Source organism: Diadema setosum, chromosome 8 (assembly GCF_964275005.1).
Source record: "Diadema setosum chromosome 8, eeDiaSeto1, whole genome shotgun sequence".
NCBI lineage: Eukaryota > Metazoa > Echinodermata > Echinoidea > Diadematoida > Diadematidae > Diadema > Diadema setosum.
In genome coordinates, this window is record NC_092692.1 from 8,221,100 (window position 1) to 8,245,738 (window position 24,639).

Below are 24,639 nucleotides of genomic sequence, written 5' to 3' on the forward strand. Positions count from 1 at the left end.
ACATGTACTACATTGAGAGAGAGAGAGAGAGAGAGAGAGAGAGTAAACAAAAAGCCAAAGAACAACAAAAAAGAAGCAAACTTTGGTGGAAAAATGAAGGAGACTGCAGACAATAAATAACTAATTGGTTTTACATTTCACCAGATACTAATCATTCTTAACGCCTACAGGCACTGTTTACCAGTGATTTTTAAAATGTTTGAGTTATCCCATTTGATGTATTTGTGTAGGTCAGTTGTATTACAAAACATCCTGCCAGATAGGAAAAATTGCAATAAAGCCTAAAATATGAGGAGATATCACAATTTTTTCTTAATAAACCATAACTGTAGACGGTTTAGTCTAGAAACAATTTCATTATTACTATTGTTCACATTTTGTATATTTAACAATACTTAACATTGATTATACTGAATAACATTTTTACTTTGGTTGTTTCTATCCCTAACTCACATATTTTTAGAACCATTGTGAAGCACTAAAGCTTTGTTTTTGTTTCATATGCAAATGGTAACTAATGCCTTTATAAGAGGAAAGGGATGGAAATGACTTCATTTTACCAGGTACAGAATTCCAAATACTCCTTCGTATTTAACAGGTTTATGTGGTGTAATCTATCTGAGAAGAGGTAAATAATAAATCACCAGTTTGTCTAGTGTGGCATAAAAATGTGCATCTCTCGTATATTTCCAAAATATATACATATTTTCGAAAAAAGGGTAATAAACATTGTGTATAAATATACATTAATGAAGTTTTTTGTATTTACATACGTCAAATATAGTAAGCAGCTGGAGCTTTTTGAAAAGAGGTTGAGGAGGTGTTGTAGTGTGACAGTTTGTTATTACACGTAATGATCTTTTCAGAAGTGTGCATACACGATTCAAAAGAGATTTTGCACACTGGCATTATTCTTGCAATGCCCCCTAAGTCTTGAAAAGGCTGAACAAGAATTGACGAAGAAGTGAGATAGCAACAATTTCCATTCCGCTGTTACGAAAATGTGACGTCATAATACCCAGTCTCCAATGGAAGGTTGTCCGCCTACCAGGAGCCACCTCTCTGCCACTGCTCTCTTCATTTGATCATCTCCACAGTAGAATTTGTCTTATTCTCAGAGTGCATATGGTAAGGCTTGACTTATAAAGTCTCTTCCTATGACAATTAATTGACCTGAGAACCGCCTGTAACACATTTTATTTTGCGTTAATTATATCATAATTTGTGTTTGACTATCTATATCTCAACGTAAACTATCTATATGCCATTGCAATTTGTCCTCAGTTGTTAAAGGAAACCAAAACCCAAAGAGCTATGTGAAATGAGTGAAAGCAGTAACATTAGCAGAACAAATCAGTGAAAGCTTGATGAAAATCGGACAATTGATGCAAAAGTTCTGAATTTTTAAAGTTTTGGTGTTGGAAACGCTGGATGCGAAGATTACTAGAGTTCATGACGTCATGTGTGGATAACAATATAAAGAAAATATAAAGGGAATTCCACAAAAATTCATTTTTCATGAAAATTGCATATTCCATCAACTTGATTATTCTCCCTGCTTTCTCAAAGCGGTAAGTCAAGTGTTCTTTCATTATGCTAGAAAAGTGAAATCATTTCTAATTTTCTTTATATTTTCTTTATGATTGTTGTCCACACATGATGCCAATAAACTCAAGTAGTCTCCTCATCCAGCGGTTCCAACACCAAACATTTAAAGATTCAGAACTTTTGCATCGATTGTCCGATTTCCTCAAACTTTCACTGATGTGTTCTACTAGCTTTGCTGCTTTCACTCAATTCACATTTCTCTTTGTGTTTTGGCTTCCTTTAACTGCTAGCATATCTTCACAAAGGAGCGTCGTCTGCTGTCATCCACAGACAGTGATAGAAACCTTATTTCTCAAGAAGGTAAGCTTCCCTTTCAGTGACATACCACTATCATTTCAAGTTGCCAATTTTTATCGTCTGCATTCAAATTCACGTTTTGCAAACCTTGCTTTTCTGTGGGTCACTCTTCTCCATCGTTATTCTTGCCTTTTTGTCAACTTTGCAAACTACGCATTGCTGTTCTTGATTATTTTATTCGATTACAAATATTTTTATCATGTTCTTCATGATCAACGCTGAATTATGTATTTCTTATACAACTTGATAAACAATATGATTTGTGTAATGTATGCTTTATATAACGTTTCATCCTTCTGTTTGATTACATTTAAATAAATGGTAATTGAATTTAATTTTATCAAAATAAATGTAATTTGATTCAATTCAGTTAGATATAAACAAAGTGTGATTGGTCTATTTAAGTATGCAACCATTGTAGGCTTAAAATTGCAGTTACTATGGCAGCAACAAGTTAACAGCCAAACAGTTGCAAGCATTCGTTTCTTCTATTGCCACAGTATCCATAGTAACTGCGATCATTATGATTAAACACAAGTACCAACATCTCAAGGGAAAAGGCCTCTGTTTGGTAGAGATTGACCGATGCTCCAGAAGAAACAAAAAAAGATGAGAGATATTGAGGAAGACACTAGCCAGGGATACTACTTAGAATTCTCAGTGAGTATGCGCACAATGAAACTCCAACACGACGTCACAATAGAGAGTGGAAATCGATAAATAGGCTCCAGCAGCAGCCCTGTCAACGGTGACACGGCGTGTCACTAGAGGATGCCAGAATCAGACATAATTTCACTTCGCACATCACCACACAAAACTCCATTTACAAACAATTTAGGCTTGACAGTTTGAGGTTTTTGAAGAATTCCAACAAGGCGTAATTAAAGGTATTGGGAGAGTTTTTTTTTTTTTTTTTTCGTCAGATATTATACCAGTACAACATACTAAAAGTTTAACTAGTCCCGTTTGGGAATATATTCCTAGCTCATGAACGAATTACTAGTATGTAGCACTAGTATAAGACGAAGAACAATATAAAATACAGACAGGTACTCTTAAGTCACTTGAAAATTCGATTAAAAAAAGAAAAACTATGACATATTTGTGATCATTTCTTTTCCAGAAACTGAATTTAGAATGAATTCAAATCTACATAGATGGAAAAGGAATGAAAAGGAAAAGATGAAGGAGGGATAAAAGAAGATCAAGAGAGAAGAAATGGGAGAGGTACAGAACAGAACAGACAGACAAACAAACAGAAACAGACGACGAGACAAGGGACAGACAAAGCGATATATAGGAACAGAGAAAGAGAATACAGAAGAGAGAGAGAGAGAGAGAGAGAGAGAGAGAGAGAAATAGACAGAGAGGGAGAGAGAGGCATGCGTTCCAATCATGAAAGAATGATAATATACCCTTAGGGTGTTTTGAGTTACGGTAAAGAAGAAGTCAGTTCTTCACGCTGTGTTATTTGTTAATGGGTCGACTAGGAGCCTCAGGCAACTAGTAATCCGTCTTTTCATTGGATCAAAGAATAGCTCGGGAAAAACTACCTTGCATAAGCAATGCCCTGTAAATACACTGAAATTGGTCTCTAAGGGTAAGGGGAACGTCCACACTATTTTTTCTCTCTGTCTGTCTGTTTGTGTGTGTGTGTGTTTCTGATCTTTTTCCGTATGCAAATAATAACAATCCTTACAAGTGAACAACACATTCCTTCCTCATTCAGGACATGACCTTAATTAGTGCAGTGAAAATAGCCTATGCAAATTACGACCTCACCATAAGCAATATCGACGTAGACAATTTTCGCTATCGTGCTCATTTTGATTTAGGGAAAATGCACTGCCATTTCAGAAGTAAGTCAGTTACTGGGAAAATGGGTAACGGTGAATATAACGAGCAAGTGAAAAAGAAATGCTTAAGTATCACTTAAGAAAAACATTGTATCCTCAAACACCCTTCACTATAAACTGTGACATATGAACATTCTCTTAGCGTTGCATTTTCTACCAAAACTGTTTTCCGTTTTTGAAAGCCTTTCAACAACTTTTTTTTTTTCATATGTGCAAGAATTAGGAAACACTTTTAACACTTTGTAGCTGATACAATTTGTAACAAAATCAGTTTCAGTGGTTCATGTACCCTTCTTGACCGATGATAGTTACAAGAGCAAGAAAAGAAACCTGTCTCTTCAGATGGTTTTGTTGTTCAAAGAAACTAAGGGACATTCCTATGTCTGGTTCTAAAGGGACTTGAATTGTCATCATTATTCTTTAGAATTACAGATCATGAATGAAAGAAATGGCAAAGTCTAATAAGTGCTTACCTTGGAAAAACACTCCGCGGTCAGCTGGCAAATGTCTACAGAGCTATAGGCTTGAATGTAGCTCAGTTAAAGAGGTAGTAGAGTACCCGTTTGCTCAGTTCAGGTCCAGCGCAAGATCCGACATGGAACAATCGCAACTTTAATTATCACCTAAGGTTGAAAATGTTTGCATCTCAGCTGAAGCAAATGGAAACTCGTGCAAGGAGTGCATATCGTAGTACTGGTAATTTGCTACAAGTCTGTTGATTAATATCCATCCCACCTCATGACATCTCTTTAACCTTTAGATTTCAAGAAATCAACCGAATCATCTGCGTGCTCATGATGCTGTGAGAAAAAGAGATGTCATCATGCGCACCCGATACCCTCGCATTTACGCAATCGAGTCCCCGACTTCCGATCTGGTAACACGCCTCGAGCCGGATCAGAAAAGTGTGTCTCAGACTCAGGGCGCATGCGCACTCCAACGCGGAGCGCTATATACATGTAATGTACAATACTGTATCATAGTGTAGTGTATTGTTCATGAGATCCATTAGCTCTTCTTGTAGGAAAAAGATAACTTGCTGTAGCAACGCTACTCTTAACTCAGTGTCTGTTAGTTGACTATTATGTATTATTAAGGGTCGACGTGACTGCACAAATCAAAAATCCTAATTTCGAAAAGTGATTTGATTTTAAATCATTGTCTACGCCAACATGTCTTTCGCAACTAATGATACAATAAATCATGGTAACAATATACGTGTAAATGCAATGGCACATGAGTTTCATACATATACGTGTAATGTATGCATATAAATGTGCTTTTGACATCAATTATGTTGAAAAATAAGCGTATCTAACTCATACATATGAGAATGATAAATTAACGCATGTTGGGTAACTTAAGGCAGATGCACATATTACAATTAGTTTGTTGCTGCACAGTACTGTACATGTTTAACATCAAGTGCATGTATCATCAGTGCATGTGTATGTATACGTGAAATGGATACCAATACATTGTTAGGTTTTTTTTTTCTAATTTGTTAAATCTGTTTTTTCTCCTTTTTTTCCGGATTCTGACAACCAGTAGGAGTTTTACTGCAAAGCGCACCAGTATCATCAATGTTACTTTTGTTCTTTATTTGTATTTCTAGTACATAACTAATGCATAATTATGTATATGTATATGTACATATATATATATATATATATATATATATATATATATAAAACACACACATATATATATATATGTATATAAATATTTGTATTATATAAGTGATATATATATACATATATTGAGAGAAAGAGAGAGAGAGAGAGAGAAGGAGGGAGATTAATAGGTAGATATGTGTGCAGATACTATGAATATGTGCTTATTCATTCTGTTTGCGGCAGATGTATACGCAGTTAGAGTTGCAGAAAATAAGTGTTTTGATGTGATGTGTCGCACAATGAATAACAGAATAGATAAATTCAACTTGACAAAATTTGTCATAATAAGCAATCAAAGCGCTCCAGACCTTTACATAATATGTGAATATATATTTTATTCTCTCAGAGAGTGTTTTCTTAATTATTGCGGAATACAAAAGATAATGACACAAATATCTTCGATTGTTTGAAAATGACACAAATAAAAGGCAGTTACAAATCAGAATATTAAAAATGTGACACTCAAAGAAAAAATGCAACCTTACAATGAGTTACAGATTATGAACAAAAACCAAACTTATACTAAGCGATCACAAACTTTTTACTTCATCCCCAAATGAAGCATTGGAACCAAGTTACGGCTCGCACAACATTTTCTTTAAACAAATATTCCGGTGGAAATCCTTGAATACTCAAACTTCATTATCGATGTTGTTTGCCATGTACCAAAGTGTCCTTTCGGCAATTTTTTGTTTGCCAATTTTTCTTTATTCGTAAAAAAAAACAATAATAATAAATGAACACACAGTGGTCGCTATGAGCAAGTAAATGGAGGTATATACGAGATTAACGAGCAACTTCGTCTGAATCACCAAGGTGATAAAGTGATAAAACCATCAGGATTGTTAATGCTAAATTGGTCAAACTGTTGAATTCAAACAGCGATTATTAGGAGTACTATTCTAACTCGCTGTTCTCAATTGTACCTGAAGTGAAGCAAGGCCTATGTACTAACAGCTAACCAGCACCGTTGTATCGATGTGCTTTATAACCACTCGCATGTGTTACATTTCATCGTCGGAATGAATGAAAAACAAAAAAGCCTTTAAAAAGTTTCACGAATATGCATTGTGTTTCTGCATGAAAATTATCCTTGCTTATACTGTTCAGCGTTTGGAAATACTGCTACTTATGTTACTTCTGCCTGCGTCGTTGCATGATGCCCTTGACAAACGTCTGTCCATTTTGGTATTCTACTTATACTAAATTGTCTTGCCTAAAAAAACTGCATAACAACGATTTATTACAGTCATCTTAAAACCGGTATGATATTCCGACGTTTTGCATCTCGCAGCTGTCACCTATCACCACATTATACAACATACATGTAAACACTATAGCATGTCTTTTATATGGTCCCTTGACTGTCTAGGTCTATGAAAGGTATATATTCTGTAGGGTTTTTTCCAATTCAAGAAAAGGTAGTATTTTTTTTTCTTTCCATGTGCAACAAAACTCTATTAAAATCAGTATTCTTCCTCGATTACATAAATCAATACTTTTTTCTTCTTAAAATCTCATGTAAAGCTTCGTCTGTGGAGACTAAAATGTTTATAATTTAATTGAAAATACCTTGTCAACCTTTGAAAGACAATGTAGAAAAAAAAACCTGATCGCCGACTCTTTGTATTAAAGGAAATCATGACAATACCATGACCATGAATAGATAATGACGAATAACAGATCACAACAATAAATGTTGCGTAACTTCTCAACCAAAAATCGTACCCAATGAATAATTTAAATTCATTTCACATGTGTAACAATAAATACAAATCTATGCATGAATCCATGGGTGTACTAATGCATGTATTAATATTTACACTTAAAATGGAAGCTCATGGATGACAATGATAGAAGCAGCAAATTGAAATAAAATTGCGTTGTGCAGTATAATTACGTAGTAAACAAAGTGCCCTACCTAACGGGCCTACGCAAGGCAAAGGCATGTTGACTTGTATATTATACCCTGGCCGTCACTACTGTGGTCCAAAGGATATCTAAATACGTGCCATATGTTTTATAGTAAAGTCTATACTATTTTTCTTCAGATTACTTGGAGATGCTCCTCAAAAGCAAGCATGCAAACAAACAAAATAGCTTCCATCATCAAACAACTTACTGTCATCATCTTGCAATCATTACAAAAATATTACGATTAACAAAAGACATTGGAATGCACCTTCCCTTAACTGAGCATAACTCGCAAGTTTCCATGTAACTGAAGAAAAATAGTGGAAAAATAGAACGACTATAAGACGATACGCATTTAGATATACTTTTGGCCGAATAAGTGAAGATTAGGGTTTTATGAATCGACATAAGTCAACATTGCACGGGTCCTTTAATCATGTCGTGACAGACTCCACTAAGGACGTTGCATTACAGTCTAGCTTTGAATGTGCACCAAACTAGTGTATTATGTCACATCCACTTCAACATAAGTCTTGAGGTGAGTGTCAAAAAGGCACTGCTGTTCATCACGTCGTTGCCGAATGCGATTACCCCTTATCATTGTTCCTTTTTCCCACTTATCGTTCCAGTTTTGCCTGATGAAGCGTCGAAAAAAGCTATGTGACTACCTAATCAATGCCGACCTGACCCTAATCTCGAGTCTGAAAGTCAGTTTCGAGATGTTCATGGTCATGATTTGCACGCGAAATATTGTCTTCTAAACTACTCTTCTCGGCTATGCAGCAACCAAGTAAATTTAATTTGTACCGCTAAAATATTTCAGAAATTTAGTATGAAATGTGCTGTATACACAAGGGATCAAGATAATTGCAATGATTTCCAACTAGTTCCAAAAATGATTTCGTTTCAGTCTTTCGACCACACTCATGCCCTTTGTGAATTTCCTCTACGTCCTTTTCCTTTTGTTTTCTTTTGACAGAGTACATCCTAATTGCAAGCTTAAGCTTTATCATAATATCATTACATTTTGCGAAGGCAATATGAATTATGGTGCCCTTTACAAATGAAAACATGGGAATTACGTAGAATAAAACAGCTGTCATTGCAACAATCGACAGGTATCATGTTAATTAAAAGCAATGTAAATATGAAAATTCTTTGATACCTTGATTTATGAACATACTCTTTCTTTTTACATGAAATATTGCTTAAAACTGACTTTGTCGGAGTCAATCTACAAACCACGAGAATAATTTGATATACCCTGTACATTCCTTACAGACCTTTAATTTCCGTTTACTATATTAATGGTTATGGAGATATCGCACATTTCCCCCCTCCACTCCATCAAACGTCAGTCTTCCTACATACAGAACATGAATGATGCCACTGCGAAGATAGTCAAAAGTGCAAATGGAAAGGTTTTTACTGGATTGGCATACAAATGCATAAAGACTCCATTGGGAAACACATAAAAACATTGCTTTGAAAACCGATGGGTTGAACCCCGCCGCGAAAGACACGGTATACAGGACATTCATATAATGCTGATGTTATGACTTGTACTCGTCTTCCCGCCGACAGAAGTAGCAGCAGGCGAGCAGGAGGATGATGAGGAGGATGAACGCCAGAACTCCGAGAATGGCGAAGATAATGACCCAGTTTTCTTCTATTGTTCCGAGCTGAGGAGCCGACGTCGGTCGTATGACAACTGTATGAAAATCAGTGAAGACAGAAAAAAAAAAGACTAGGATCCTTAGGTTTGGTTTCACTTATTGTCATAATCGCCGAAGCTGTGTCCAGTCCTAAACCCTCTTTAACATAACCAACCAGTGCTGTGGTGAATATAATTATTTTTCTTTTGCTTGTGTCTCATTAATAAACAACATCTTCGTCTTGATTGGGTTCTGAATCAGAATTTGTTCCTGACCGGGCAGCTGTGCGCGGCCCGGTCGCTGTGCACAAGTGTGTTACACTTGTGTACGGCGGCGGGGCTGTGTGTAGTTGATTGCAATGGTCCTGTGGAACTTATTCATTGTGCACTCGTCGTCGCCATGTCGGGCGGGCCTGGGCGGGCTTTCGGACTGCCAAGTGTTATTTTGTCCTATTTTCGTAATGGAATTGAATAATTATGATAATGAATAATATTCTTCTCTGTATTACGGAGGAGGGCTGTCATAATCAGCTGTTTTTGGAGGTCCCTGCCAAACCATTTTTTTTTTTTTTTTTTTTGGGGGGGGGGGTTGGGTATATACAGTCATGTTTGCATTAGTGGGTATCCTCGCATGTACAACCCTTTATAGTATGTTTGTTAGTAAGGAGTTATTTAAATATTTGAAAAAAAAAAAACAAACATGAAAAACACAGATAAAGTGTTTAAATTGTTTGTACCAAAGAAATGGCTTTGTGTTGAAGTAATAATTTTGTATTTCATCCATCCTCTGTATAATTATGTTGCTTCGAGAAATCAATAAATTCTATCATTTGGAAAAAAAAAGAATTTGTTCCTTTTTCAAAAATGCTTTTAATCTCTTTTATGTCACATCATTGTTACTTCTGACATTGTCATTATCTCAATTATTATTTTTTCTTTTTCAGTGTCATTATCAGTATTATTATCATACAATAATTTCTCTCAATAGATACAATAAAATACATTTTCATAATTAGTGGTTGCAATAATAGGAGCAGTAATAGTAACATAACTGCTCAAAAACTTCTTTGAATACTACCACATAAACACACCATGACTTCAATCGCATTATACTGTACTAGTGCTAGTTTCGCTGCTACCACGACGACTTACGTGTTTCGCAGTTGGTGCCTATCGTATCTGTCGTGCAGGTGCATCCATAAGAGGCGCCGTTGTTCACACACAGACCGCCATTCTGACAGGGGTTGGACGCACAGTGGTCAATTTCTGCGGATGAGACAGTGATTTTGGTAAGTTAGATTGTGACATTGAAAACACTCCGGACACGTAATACTCTCTTTACTCTCTAATTTTGACTTTGCTTTGTGTTTTTTTTCCCCACAATTTATTCATTGCATTGGGCTGTATGAATATTTTGATAGCAGAATCAACGTGATTATTTACACCACTATGGTTGACTGATTGACAAATTGTCTTACATCGACGTTAATATGCAACGATTATCCAGTGTTTTAATAGTGGCCATGATAAAAGTCACGGGCATACATATTCGGGTGGGACTCGAACCAACGATCTCCTGATTATTAGACAGACGTGGTCATCCACTAGACTACCGAGCTTTCGCCCGACAGCCTGCAGTGGTTCATGATGCTGGTTCTGGAACATGGTGAGAATTGTTTGGCATTTTGCGGAATCACGTTGGTCATTATATCAATCGGCACTGACAGTTTGAAATTATCTTTTACAATGAAAGTCTGGCCGACTCATGGAGGGGGAAAAGGAGAGCCCCCTTACTACAGCTCCACCAGCTCCACAAGTCTAACATCAAAAGAGAGTGACATACACACTACGAAGACAAGTTTCTCGTCCTTGATGCTACTGCTCTTACAATTCTCATGACACGACAAAAAAAAAAAAAAAAACATTTTCAACGCTGCAAAAGTTGTCAAAATATCTTCACATACAGTCATACACTCGTGTCTCTGTCATAGGGTCAAGTGTAAAATTTCTGGGTTGTTTTAATCGTCTATCTTAGTGTTAGGTGTCTGAGTTATGGTGTCACGTTTCCAGAGTTTTCGTGTCTAATACCTTGTTCGCAGTACAAGCCACTGTAGCGACTTGCATCGCAGTTGCACTCGTAGGCTATCTCGGAGATGGCTGTACATGACGCATTGTTCTGACATTTGTGTGCAACGCATGGATCTTCCCCTGTCAAGAAAAAAGCAACAACATCATAACCAATAATAATTCACAATCATAACCACGACAGTTGGTTTTTCACTTCATCTGAATGAGATTCCTGAAGGTGATGACAGTTTAAAGCGTGGAGCTTTGATAAAAGGTACTTCTGAAATCACAGACTCAGGTGAATCACGTGGCACGTTCAAGACGAATTTGCGTGGGTTTTTTTTTTTTTCGAAGGTTAATAACGTAAAAAGTTGGAACAACAAATTTCACAGCACTTTATAATCATCGATAGTGTATCAGTAAAAGCACCCCGTAACAGGCTACAACGTAAAGCTCTATGACAAGGATGAGAAGATGGAAGCTGGCATTGTTTAATTAAAAACAAAAATACGCCGCAAGTAAAGGAACCCCTTCGATTGATTTACATGTCCCTTGAACAAACCTAAATAAAACATTCCTAGATTGGAGGGATACTTTGGTCTTCTAAATGTTCTTCTCACAGGCATATTGAACGAATGAACTGCTGGATGCTATAATTTTCTCTCTCTGAAAGCCTGAATGTTTGATAGTTTGTTCTGCAACCAAAAAAGGCAATCACACTACACGCTACGCGTATATACAGTCAAGCATAAAATATTGGTTTAACAATCCCATTCTGTAAAATATGGCAATTTGCGGCCTGAAGCTGACTTGTTTTGTTTTGTTAAACATAATTGGTGGCCAAGAGACAGCCCCATCGTTGAATCGACGTTTAAACCAAAAAAAAAAAAAAAAAAAAAAAGACTTAAACTCACGTGTCGAACACAGGGCTCCGGTGAATCCCTTGAGACAAACACATTGCGAGACGCCATTTTGCTTGATACAGGTACCACCGTTCTCACATTGAATACCAGACGAGCACCGCAGGGCAGTGTCGTCGGCTGCATAAAAAGGCAGAAATAAAAAAGATTAGATTAGAATAGAATACAGGACAATGAAATGAAATGAAATGAAATTGAATGACATAAAACAAAAACATATCAAAACAGAATGAAATAAACAGAATTGAATAACATAAAATAAACAAAATAACATAAAATGACAACATAACATAACATGACATAACATAACATAACATTTAACATAAAATGAAATAAAGCAAAATACAATACAATAAATGATAAAACATGAGGACGTTCAGAAGAATTCTAAGTAACCGTGAATTTTTATTTTATTTATGTTTCATTAGAATTCACTTCAATTATCAAAGAGATGAGTAGACATTAAATTAAGTCTTGCAGACTTTTAGCCTCTCATAACGAATCTTTCCATGGACAGAGAAAAAAAAATAGAGGTGGACAGTATTTGTGTGTGTAAGTATATGTGTGTGTGTGCGTGCATGTCTTAGAAATAGCTTGATACATAGAAAGGCAGGTTGAGGGGGACCGAGGGAGGGACGGGAAAGGAAAGGTGATTTTTTTTTCAACGTATCAGGAGTACGAGTGGTAAATATTTGAGAAGTAATAGCGCCTGTTGCAGAATTACTAAAATTATAGCTACATTATCATGCAGCAGCATTAATTGGGCATAACTTATGCGTCAGACGGAGAATACAAGTCATTACAGTGGCAGTTGTAGAAGTAGTGGTTGTAACAGTGTTGGGAGTTGTCATCAAGAGTAAAAGGGTAGTATCACCAAAATTGGTTCTTATTTTATTTGTTTATTTATCTGGTTTCTTTTTGTTCGTTGGTCTGTCTGTCTGTTTTCGTTTTGTTTAATCAATGACACAAATAATTATGACTAGCAACAAATTACACAAATTATAAACGATTCTCACCCGTTCTACAGTCGTCGCCCGTCCATCCTGAGGGGCAAATGCACTGGTAACTCCCCCGAGTCGGTTCCATGCACACTCCTCCGTTGGCACAGGGCAAGCTCCTACATGCCAGATTGGCTGAAGGATGATTTTAAGGAGAAATTTTAATTACACTCTTTGCTTTACTTTCTTTCATCACAGTATTCATGTCGATAAATAACAAGTTAACAGTTGAAAACAAAGAGCATTGGTACTTTTCACATTGGTGTAGGAATCACATAATATACACAGGTGGGTCTTCACAGTGAAACAACTTAGTTTTGTAGTAAGACAACCTACATCGTAATTATAATACCTTACCATATCGACAAATATTATGAGCATAAAATGTCACTTCCTTAATGGACAAGGAAAGATTTTCTTTTATCAGAAACATTAGTGGAGAGAAGAAGGCTATATGATGAACAGTTGCCATGGAAACGTACTTCCTCTGCAGTCCGGGCCCATGAGGGCGGTATCGCAGTCGCACGAGTATCCGTTAATCTCATCAGTGCAGGAATAGCCATTCAGACAGGGACCGCTTGCACATTCGTCAACATCTATACAAGAAAAATAAAAAAGAAGTATTTTAAACAAAGACACACATGGTAGGGAAAAAGAGTGGAAGCGGATGGGGTGAGAGACTAGTTTCTTTTTAAACGTAAAATGGAATTACATGTATTCCTTTTCAGCGTTGGCTAGAACAATTTTCACTTTCTTACACTACCCTAAACCGAGTCAAAACAGAAACATGTCTAAAGTTTAAAGCTGAACACCTATATTCTACCGTTTGTTTGTCATGTACTACGGTAATTCACATTTTGTACAAGAATAGTCGTGTGCCACGAACAATGTAGTGCAGACGAGATACATGATATAGATGTCCCCATAAGCTCTTGATGTTATTACACATTATAATGCAGTCACACTTGGAAAAACTGTTCACTTCATACACCCAAAAATGCAAGTTATCTTTTTTATATTGCTGATACTGTTTGCTTTCCCTTAGTGTGATTGTTTTTATAACAGATAGATTAATGATTTTGATGTGGATGTATAAACCTCAACCGGCACTCACCGACTTCGCAGTCAGAGCCAATGTAGCCATCCTCGCAGATACAAGTGTACTGAATGCCGTTGTCCTGTGGCGGTACACACATTCCGCCATTCTTACACGGGTTGGTGTCGCAGATAGTCTCGCCGGCACCTGTTTCAAGGTAGCAGAAATGGAAAGGGAAGAATAAACATTAGATTAATTTTTGTAATATGGGGTGCAAGATTTTCAAAAGGCAGTCGTGATTGACAACATGCAGAATTGCAAACACATGTAATGAAACTTAATCTTTGTTTTAAATCAGTTTGCTGAGAGGTGGTTTCTTCTTTGTCTTAAGATGAAAATAATACTAAAGAAAATTTACAAATTCTCTATCATACTATTTACGTCAATGTTATTCAATTCCTTGAAATCTGACCTTTTGTGGCAGTGGAAACCTTGTCCAGTAGACACTCAGTTGACTTTAGAGGTGGGCTTGATTAGAGTAATTATACAGAGTAATCCTTTTTTTTTTTTTTTTTAAATGTAACAGTCTTGTAAGGTGCCTTTGGCATCGCAGCCTGCGGGAAAGCGTCTCACAGAAAATATTTTCTCTTTCTTTTCTTATGGATTCCACAATTATCATTGTGCTTTTTCCTCTATTTCCCTTTCTTTTTCATCTACTATCATAATTTTCATTATCAGCACGAATTCAATCATTACTATTATAAGCACTACGTAGCAGAATTAATAGCATCGTCATTATCAGCAGCATCCATATTACAGTATTATAATGATAGATGTCACAGACTTACTGATTTCGCAGCGATCGCCGCTAAAGATATCACAACATTCACACTGGTACATCCCCTGGCCATTGATGCACGTTCCACCGTTGAAGCACGGCTGACTCAAACACTCGTTGATATCTGTTTCACAGGGCATGATAAAGAAGTGTAAAATCAATGTAAGAGATGTAGTCATCTTATCTTATCATTTTTATGACTAATTATGCATGATACACTTCCTTTTCCCTAATGCTCTTCAAATGATGCGTTACACTCTGGTCTGTATAATTGGAATAAATGACAAAGGTATTACATTCTGCTCTTTTGCAATTTGGGAAAACGCATGGAATTTACATTATGCCCCAGTCACATAGACATCCCGGATCACCCCGGACCACCCCGGATCTGATCTGGGGTGATCCGGGGAGAGATCCGTGTTGACGCCTTGGACATCCGGGAGGCCAACAGAGCAAATTTTGGAGGTCAAAAACATCCGGCGCCATCCGGGGATTGCCGTGTTGACAGAGCAATCCGGGGTGGTCCGTGTGGCTGCCGTGTAGCTACCGTGTTGATCCGTGTAGATGCCGTATTTGTCCGTGTAGACGCTGCGCGCTCTTCCGGCCTTCTGTGTAGCTGCCGTGTTGATACCGTGTGTACAGTCATACCAAAATCCCGGATCTCCCCGGATCACCGTGTAGATCCTTGAGCATCCGTGTTTATATGTGACTGGGGCATAAGATTGGATATTGTGCAAGGATAATCATTCACGGAGCTTACCAATATTGCAACGTTCGCCTGTCCACCCTTCGGCGCATGTGCATTGAAAATCGTCACCGTTCACCTGGCAAGTTCCTCCATTGGCGCACGGAGAGTCGTCGCAAGGACCACTTTCAGCTACGTCTAAACATGAAAACGAATGGATCATCGTCATTTAAGGGGCTTCCTCGAAAATGTATTGTAAACTTAGTGTAATGATCACGATAATTGCCCGTTTTTTCAAGAAACCAATAAACAACAGATTTCCACACTGATGTTATTTAAAGGACAAGTCCACCTTCATAGACATGTAAATTGAGTGAATGCAGCAATATTAGTAGAACACATCAGTGAGAGTTTGAGAAAAATTGGACAACCTGTTCAAAAGTGATGAATTTTTGAAGTTTCTGCTCAGTCACTGTTGGATGAGAAGACTACTACCGCTTGTGATGCCACATGTGTACAACGATATAAAGAAAACATAAAGAAGACCCAACGTATTTTCACTTTTCTCGCATGATAAAAGAATGCTTGACTTGCCTCTTTCAGAAGGCAGGCGGAATAATATTTTTTTTTTTTTCAATGATAGAACTTACTGATTTCTCGAAGCAATAAAGATAATATTTTCTACCATCAATGCACAATACATAAACTCATTATAAATGCTATGTCATTATCCGATGGATATCATACCGAAAACTATTTATAGTATCTTTATTTCTATCATGCGTGCAAGGGTACACAATAATGCAGACAAATGGCTGCACCCAACCAAAAGTGGTTTGCCAGGGACCTACGAAAGCAGCTGATTATGACCAGCCCGCCTCCGTAGTGCAGACAAGAGTATTTTTAATTAACATAGTTATTCAATTCCATTTCGAAAATAGGACAAAATAACTCTTGGGCATACTCACTAACGACCAAACACGCATCATCTACGAAGCCCTCTGGACAGAGACAGGTAAACCCGCTTAGATCGCTGAAACACTGGGTATTCTCCGGACACGGGCTGCTGGCACAAAAGTTGATCTCTGAAATATGCGAGAAACAGATGAGTGATTATTTGATCCTCAAGCTTTTCTAGAATCAGACATCATGACTTATTTCTGGGGGCTTTCGACAATGAATAAAACATAAAATGAATTAATGCGTGCATTTAAACATCGTACTATGCACTGGCACATTGTCAATGTTTATCATAATGTCAGTAATGAATATTCAATTCTTGAAACATGTGAGTAGTGAATGTTTTTACTTTGTTCCATTTCTAACTATAAAGTAAGCTTGACCGTGTTGATGCACTTAGTAATAGGCTCATAATATTGTTAGGGTCTCTATTAAGGAAAGAAAACAGTGGTTCATAAAGACGTCATACCGATTACAGTTTCGCACAAGATTCCGGTGTAATATCGATCGCACAGACAGTCAAAGCGGTTGACACCGTTGACACAGGTTCCTCCATTCAGACACGGGTTACTGGTGCATTCGTCAACAAGATCTGTTTGCAGATGAAAGGAAATGTCAAAGGCAATATGACTGATGACCCTGTAAGCATGTATGTGAACGTGACAACAGGTCAAGTGTTCCTTACTTTCAGGGAATAAGAAACATTGCAAATTCATGAGAACAATGCAGTGATGTCTCAAACCAGGGATACATTTTTCTGTTCCCATGTCATTTTGACTCTCGCTCTCTATTGAATTCGATGTGATTCTAATTGACAATTTAAGTAGGAAAACCAGGTATGATTTTTTTTTCATCTCAAGCATGTCACCAGGTTTCGAATTTAGATAAAGAATAATTAATTCATTTCGGTTTATTCCCACCATGGATGCGTTTACATCATGCACATCATAATACTTAGAGTTAAACCACATTATCTTGTGACATTCTACAAATGAGGGACTGATTCCGGAATTTGCCATAGCACCCTTTCGTAGATTTACATTTCTGATATCATAAGTAAATACCATAATCAAAGTAATCCCTTAGACTCTCTGCTCGATTTTCACTGAAAGTTATGATTGCCCGATGGTATTCTTTGGAGAGCAACTGAACTGTAAGTAGTAATCGGTCAATTGAGATCAGACTGGGCGATGCGTGAAAGCATCTTGGAGAAAAGACCATTTTTTTAATGCTGTAATTTGCACTCGACGAGAGCACTTCCACTCTTTTTAATCGGCCGGTCACCAGCAGGTATGAAGTGGAAGAGTTTGCAAAATCCCAGCTTACCGGCATCGTCAACGACCGTGTAGGTGACTCTAAAGCCGGCCTCCGTTTTGCTCCCGTCCGAAGTAAACAGCGTCCACACCAGGTTGTCTGTCGTTAGGAAAGAAGGAGGCAACTCGAAGCCCGACGCGTACACCACGCGCGAGCCGAGATCACTGACGTCCAACCCGTTGCCAACGGACACGTGGTCGTAGTTGATTTCGGTGCCCATTGCGTCGAAGGAGACGAGGATGTGGCTGCCTGGAGGAGTGGTAACGTACCACAGGCAGTAGCGATTGTTGTCGTAGTTGGCCGGGTAGTTAGGAGAGCTCAGGGTGAGTTGACGGTCGGCAGTGAGGGTGTAGTTTCGACTGCAGCTGCCAGCTATAGATGCACGAAAAGATAAACGACGAATATGATAACTTCTTCATGCTCTAATGTCCTATAATCAGATCTGTAGATCTTGGCCTTGGCCTTTACAAATATCATCACAAGAATATCAACATCATTCGAATGCAAATCGCAAATATAAAGTGATATCCTCACGACAGACAGTCGCAAAAAGTTGATCAATATCATAACATAGTTAGGCTATTAATATATCCTTTCTAAATTTGTCAAACTGAAATGCAGCTGTTGTCTGTTTGCAAATATTTTCACTTAATTCATGGTTAGAATAGAATCTCAGATCGGAGGATAACATACTCATAAGCACATTCTCACTGCATTAATTAATGCAATAATGTAGACAAATTGTATGAGTGAAGTTGGATATCTCATATCCATCTCATATCGACGTTATTGCATTGCCTTTGTGAACAATCACAATCTCATTTGCCTTTTCTGCTCATGTTATAATTTCTGCCTTTCCGAACCGTTCCTGAATCAAAACACAGAACCATCTAAAATATATATTCATTCTCAAGGGAACAGAGTAGCACAGGGCACTGAAACGGATGGGAAATGGTTCCGGGGTATTGAGAACTTACCGAGTTCACATCGGTCGCCACCCCACTCCACGGGGCACTGACAGATGAAACCATTGACTTCGTCTATGCAGGAGCCTCCGTTTAGACAGGGGTTGCTCGCACATTCGTTGATGTCTAGAGAAAAGAGGATATGAAATTTAGAAGTTACATTCGTGTGTGTTATCTCCCTCCACTCACAATCAAAACTACTGATGACATCATTTTATATGACTTCTTTGTCGTCACTCTTAATCATATTTTAAGATTCTTTGTTGAATATATCACTGCTACTTTTTATGTGTTTTTGGATGCATGAGTTGGAAATCTGGTATATTGTGAAGAGATGACACTTTGGCCTCGTAGATCATAGATTTCTGAGGAAACTAATCAATTACAATTGTAACTGCACTGAGCATGAATTCGTACTTGCAGAAGACAGTTTAACATCTGTACATATCAAAAGACAGGATTGTGGAAGGAAAGAGTCAAATAATGCCCCCCCCCAAAAAAAAAAAAAAAAAAACAAACACAAAAAAAAAAAAACATTTTGTGTGTGTCCTCTCCCATGACAGGATTGTTGCTGAAAAGCAGTGAGACATTCATTTAATAAAACAGATCTCAGTTTGGCCAAAAACAAACAAACAAACAAACAAACAAACAAACAAACGGCGAGAGGAGGTAGAGGAGAAAACTAATAAGATTTTGTGCTTATTTGGAGAACAGACAATCATCTATTATACTTACTCTCATCACAAAGGATTCCTCGGTAACCAGGGGAACAGGAGCAGGTGAAACTGTTAACAGCATCAACGCAGTCACCATAAACGCATGGGTTGCTGTCGCATTCGTTGATTTCTGTGGCAAAGTATAATAGATTGTGATATTTCAAACTCTATTTACTCACTATATTCCTCGGATTTCGTGTGGTACCTTTTCTGGCTTATCGCGAAGGACAGACACACAATAATAACTTGCTGCAAAGTGTAGGCAAACTTGCGGAATGACAAGGCAACATGAGAATATTTACAGGGATTACGTGTGTATCAGTGAGTATTTTGCATACTTTTTTGAGATGAAAAACTGACTGAAAACATTTTAATCGCAGTAAATTTCCTACGGGACGTTGATATCATTACATTGCTTTTTTGGTTGATATTACTCGAAATATATGAAGACATCCACGTCTTCATTCAGGAAATGTCCAACATGCTAAAATTTTGTTGAACCCATACATGTTAGACACTCTATTTTTCGAGACTAGGTGCAGTATGCATTGGTCGTTACTATTTGTAATAATGTAAGAATGGGGAGGAGATGTTACCAACAGCAGTATAATGTAGATTACCTGTATCACAGAGATCCCCAGTCCAGCCTGATAAACAGATGCAAGAGAATCCGTTCACCATGTCAACGCATATTCCTCCATTCTGACAAGGATTCTGTTCACAGTCGTTGATATCTAGAGGGAAATAATATGTCACATTGTTGTTTCATTGCATTTCTAAGTGAAGGATTTAGATACAATTGTTCTTCCTAAGAATATGTCATAGAAAACTTGGGCTGTCCAATGCAGCATCAGTACAGAAGCAATTGCCTAAAACTCTCTCGTATCTGCGTGGTCTGGTTCATTGCAGTAAAGACAATCATTCAGTGTGACGACCTGAATCGAAGTCATTGTTTCGACTCAAGATGTTGCAAATAATTACCCAGCGACAAATCAAATAGACCATCATGCTTCTATGTAGACTCAATGCTAATCAGAAGGATCCAATTCCCAACATCTCGGCGGGTGATAGTGCTTACATTTACGATATAATGCTAATAATAACTGTTGAGTTTGTGTGTACTGGAAACTTTTTTTAAAATCAAATTTGCAGACAATGCGTATGGTATTTTGGTAAACTAAAAGAGTGATTTAAAGAAAAAAGAAGAAGAAAGAAGAAGAACTGAAGGAAAAATGTGATCGCATGTCTGCGGTAATTACAAAATACCACGATGAAAGGGGTGGAATATCTTTAGGTGGTAGAATTCGGTTTCGATCGTGCTTACTTGTTTCACATCGTATTCCCGTGAAACCCGCTGCACATTCACACGTAAAAGTATTGTCTCCATCAGTGCAGGTTCCTCCATTGAGACACGGGTCACCGGAGCAGTCATCGCCCTCTGTTCAAACAAACACACGTAATTACAAATGATAAGTCAATGTCATAATGTACGAAGTCTATAGGTACTTCGCCAATATGTGGACACTATTACATTTGCGAATATCAATAAAGGAAAAATAAAGGAAATGTGCGTTGCATTTATGTTGTTGATAGGATTTTAAATCTTCTCTTACCATGCTTAGCTAGATTGGCTCTGCAGCAAGCTAAATGACCACTGCCTTTGATCGTACTGTATGCTGCACTTCGTGGTATTGGGCGAAAAATGTTCTATTCCTTACATAGTGACAACTCGGGGACACTACCTCTTGGTATAGAAAGTCAAAGTACTGGCGCTATTCATCACACTCACCAATCTGGCACCTCTCCCCGGAAAACCCGGTCAAACAGCGACACTGGAAGCGATTCTCCAGGTTGTCACACGTCCCACCGTTCAGGCAGGGTTGACTGGAACACTCGTCAATATCTACATGGAAATATTTAACCTGTGTTATGGCATTTTATCATGTTGTGTGACCAAACACATACATTACAATGTGCATATGATATATGTATTCATGAGAACTAAATCATGAGTAGCCCTAAAATCTACAAATTCCTTTCTTGTATGAATGTTATATCTCTGTTAATTTCTCATTTTTAATCCATAACATCAACGTGATAGACATTGTAAACAAGAATGAAAAGATACATGGTATGAAATTATTTCAAACTGGTATACGTTTTAACGTGTCCAGATTTGGTAATGAGTTAACGCATTGCATATCAAGGGAATGGTTCTGTTTATAATAATCACATTGTAATTCAATGACATGAAAATATTTGAAACTGGTGCACGTCCTAACGTGTCCAGGCTTGGTAATGAGTTAACTCATTGCATATCACGGAAATGGTTCTGTTTTTGATAACCCCATCGTGTGATTCTCACCTTCGTCGCAAAGGTCTCCAGTCCAACCAGACCTGCAGTCGCAGTTGAATCCATTGATTTCGTCCATACATTCCCCGTTTACACAAGGGTTGCTGGCACATTCGTCAATGTCTATGCAAGAAAAAGAAGCGAGGACCAGTGGTGAGTTCTGAACAGCTGACATGATTACGAGACAAGATGAATTAGATATCATTTAAATGTGCTATTTCTTTCTGCAGAAAGTAAGTGAAATGAATTTGCCAAATGGTGCGCTCGTGTTGAATATATTTCATCGAATGTCTATTCGCTCTTATGGTTTATTCCACTTTGGTACTTACGGTGATGCGAACTATTCAGCCATTTCAGAAGTTAGTCAACTCTAAAACACTGACAGCTCTCATGCAAATCAATCGACTGCAATTGACCAGGCACTATATAAACACTGTACAAGAAAGAGATGTGTTCAAGACTTGTACAGACAACAGGACGAACGGAAGGATGAGTTACGATATTTGGCAATATTTAAGTTTTTTTGGGGATTAATAATTAGTTTGTTGCATTTAATTTAATTGTATAGTACATCCAATGGCAAGTAAATGTTCACATACGGACCAAAAACGACTCTGAATATGAAGAACAAACAGCGAAATAGTGAAAAGAAGCAGATACTATGGGTATGATGTCACGCAGGGATCATATCCGAACTCACTGATTTGGCACTCCAAACCGGTGAAGCCTGGAAGACAGACACACTGGTAGCCGTTCTGCAGGTTGTTACACGCCCCACCGTTTTGGCATGGGTCGCTGTCGCATTCGTTAATGTCTGAGGGTGAGATACACACATGACGGTATGATCAATGATACAGAGAGCCCGAAACAATCTTTCTTATATTTCCAGTCATCAGCTTGAAATTGAGATTCACATACTAGTGTATAAGATAATACAAAACTCATGTACCGATGTCCACGCTCTTTAAGTTTTAAGAAGGTATTATGTGCAATTTAATAGTGTCGAAAGATAATCATTTAATTAACCAGCTAGCGCGGGTTACATCTCTTCTCTCTTTTTTTTTTTGTGACAAACATGAAATAGGTAAATATTGTTCAAGGAAATAAAAGTAAATTTCAATTTACCAACAAGGCAGTGAGGTCCAGTCCAGCCTGAAGTGCAGAAACACGTGTATCCTCCGATCTTATCTTGGCAAGTACCATTATTCCCACATGGATTGCTGGCACACTCATTTACAGCTAAATGGGGGAAAGGAAGATCAACGATAATCCATATTACTACAGTATCTATGATAAAAGTCAAATATGAGCAATTTGAATGTTGTATGAGGTATGAATGCACAGAGTGTACGGGTTAAACAGGGAATGTGACCGACCTCGTGTATGCGATTTTCTCGCCAATCAACCAATGACTTAACTCCTATAATTCTATCATGCATACTGTCGACGTTTTGCCAAGCTTATTCTTTAGAAGCTTTCTCTTTAGAAAGAGGCCCACTATATGTTTAATTGCACATTAGGCCAGCTGAATGATAAATTTATGCAAAATCATAGCAAACAGCTGTTTATAAATAAAAAGACAGGGTTTGCCTATTCAGTACATAAATGGTAACATTTCAAAAGAATATTTCGTGTAGCATATGGTTATTTGGTGATTTTATGTTGTCATTTTTGTTATTCCGTCTTTTTTTGCAATGTTACAAATAAGATTGTTCAGACGTCAGCACTACACTATGGATGTATTAAATGTATGCTCTTCTTCAGTGGCACATAGTTACTCCCATCTCCAGCACGACCCCAGCGCACATTACAAGAAAGAAAAATATTATCTACTTTCCGTACATTCGTCATAAAAAAAAATGCATCATTTCATCATACTCACATAATTCGCATCGTGGTCCAGTCCAGATATCAGTACAGCGGCATGTGTATTCGTTTGCTCCATTTATGCAAGTCCCTCCGTTTTGGCAAGGGGAACTGTGACACTCATCAAAATCTGGAAGAGCATCGATTTCATCAAATTTATTAATATTTTCTTCACTCATCATTTCTAATATAGGTCTACACTGGCTAAAGAGCATGAGCAGTCAGAATTATTGCTAAACTGGCAATCATTTCAGATTATAAATTTTTAATTAAAATAGGAAAATTATTTTTCATAATTCATTCAACATGTGCTTATCAATTTTTAAATGAATATTATCTATTGTCAGGCAATGAAATGAGAACAAAAAATTTTAAAAAAATTATAGATGCTTTTAGTTGCTGACACACACGCACACTAAGATAGAAAAAAATGCAACCCTATAGGGAACGTAAATACTCTATATGCAATCAGATGATTCTTTATGCATGGTTATACCATGAAAGTAGATTCTTATGCAAAACGAAACATCTCAGTGACGTATTAATCATCACATTGACTGGTAACTTGCAAAGCAAAAACACTATTGACATACCACTACAACACTTCATCTGAACGATTAATGATATCATGAGGGGAGAGGTCATTCGTCCAACCTGAATATTCCATTATTAAAATATCGAGCAATGGTCATGGCACCTTATGCCTTCTATTACCTTCTGCGCAAGTTACGCCGGTCCATCCCGAAGCGCAGATGCATGAAAATGAATTGTCTCCCTCCACACAGGTTCCATTGTTTTCGCATGGGTCGCTCCTACATTCACTCAGACCTGAAGAAAAGAAAAGTTACTTGATTTCCTACTGCCAAAACCAAAAAAAAAAAAAAAAACACAAAAAAAAAACACAAAAACCAAAAAA

The 24,639-nt window shown here is 37.5% G+C and overlaps 1 protein-coding gene across 1 annotated transcript in view; it reads right to left on the minus strand.

Moving 5' to 3' along the window:
- Window positions 1–8,903: 8,903 nt before the first annotated feature.
- LOC140231785 (uncharacterized) overlaps window positions 8,904–24,639 on the minus strand; it is a 56,650-nt gene continuing 40,914 nt past the window's right edge. Inside the window, exons 29-50 of the mRNA XM_072311941.1 lie at window positions 24,438–24,551; window positions 23,740–23,853; window positions 22,983–23,096; window positions 22,558–22,671; window positions 21,870–21,980; window positions 21,294–21,407; window positions 20,829–20,942; window positions 20,125–20,238; window positions 19,524–19,634; window positions 18,801–18,914; window positions 17,836–18,195; window positions 16,979–17,101; window positions 16,518–16,634; window positions 15,625–15,747; window positions 14,875–14,988; window positions 14,105–14,233; window positions 13,473–13,586; window positions 13,009–13,125; window positions 11,987–12,112; window positions 11,094–11,213; window positions 10,158–10,271; window positions 8,904–9,062 (exon numbers count right to left, since the gene is read on the minus strand). Coding sequence (XP_072168042.1) covers window positions 8,905–9,062; window positions 10,158–10,271; window positions 11,094–11,213; window positions 11,987–12,112; window positions 13,009–13,125; window positions 13,473–13,586; window positions 14,105–14,233; window positions 14,875–14,988; window positions 15,625–15,747; window positions 16,518–16,634; window positions 16,979–17,101; window positions 17,836–18,195; window positions 18,801–18,914; window positions 19,524–19,634; window positions 20,125–20,238; window positions 20,829–20,942; window positions 21,294–21,407; window positions 21,870–21,980; window positions 22,558–22,671; window positions 22,983–23,096; window positions 23,740–23,853; window positions 24,438–24,551 — 2,849 coding nt within the window. The 3' untranslated portion in view covers window position 8,904. The remainder of the gene's footprint in view (window positions 9,063–10,157; window positions 10,272–11,093; window positions 11,214–11,986; window positions 12,113–13,008; window positions 13,126–13,472; window positions 13,587–14,104; window positions 14,234–14,874; window positions 14,989–15,624; window positions 15,748–16,517; window positions 16,635–16,978; window positions 17,102–17,835; window positions 18,196–18,800; window positions 18,915–19,523; window positions 19,635–20,124; window positions 20,239–20,828; window positions 20,943–21,293; window positions 21,408–21,869; window positions 21,981–22,557; window positions 22,672–22,982; window positions 23,097–23,739; window positions 23,854–24,437; window positions 24,552–24,639) is intronic.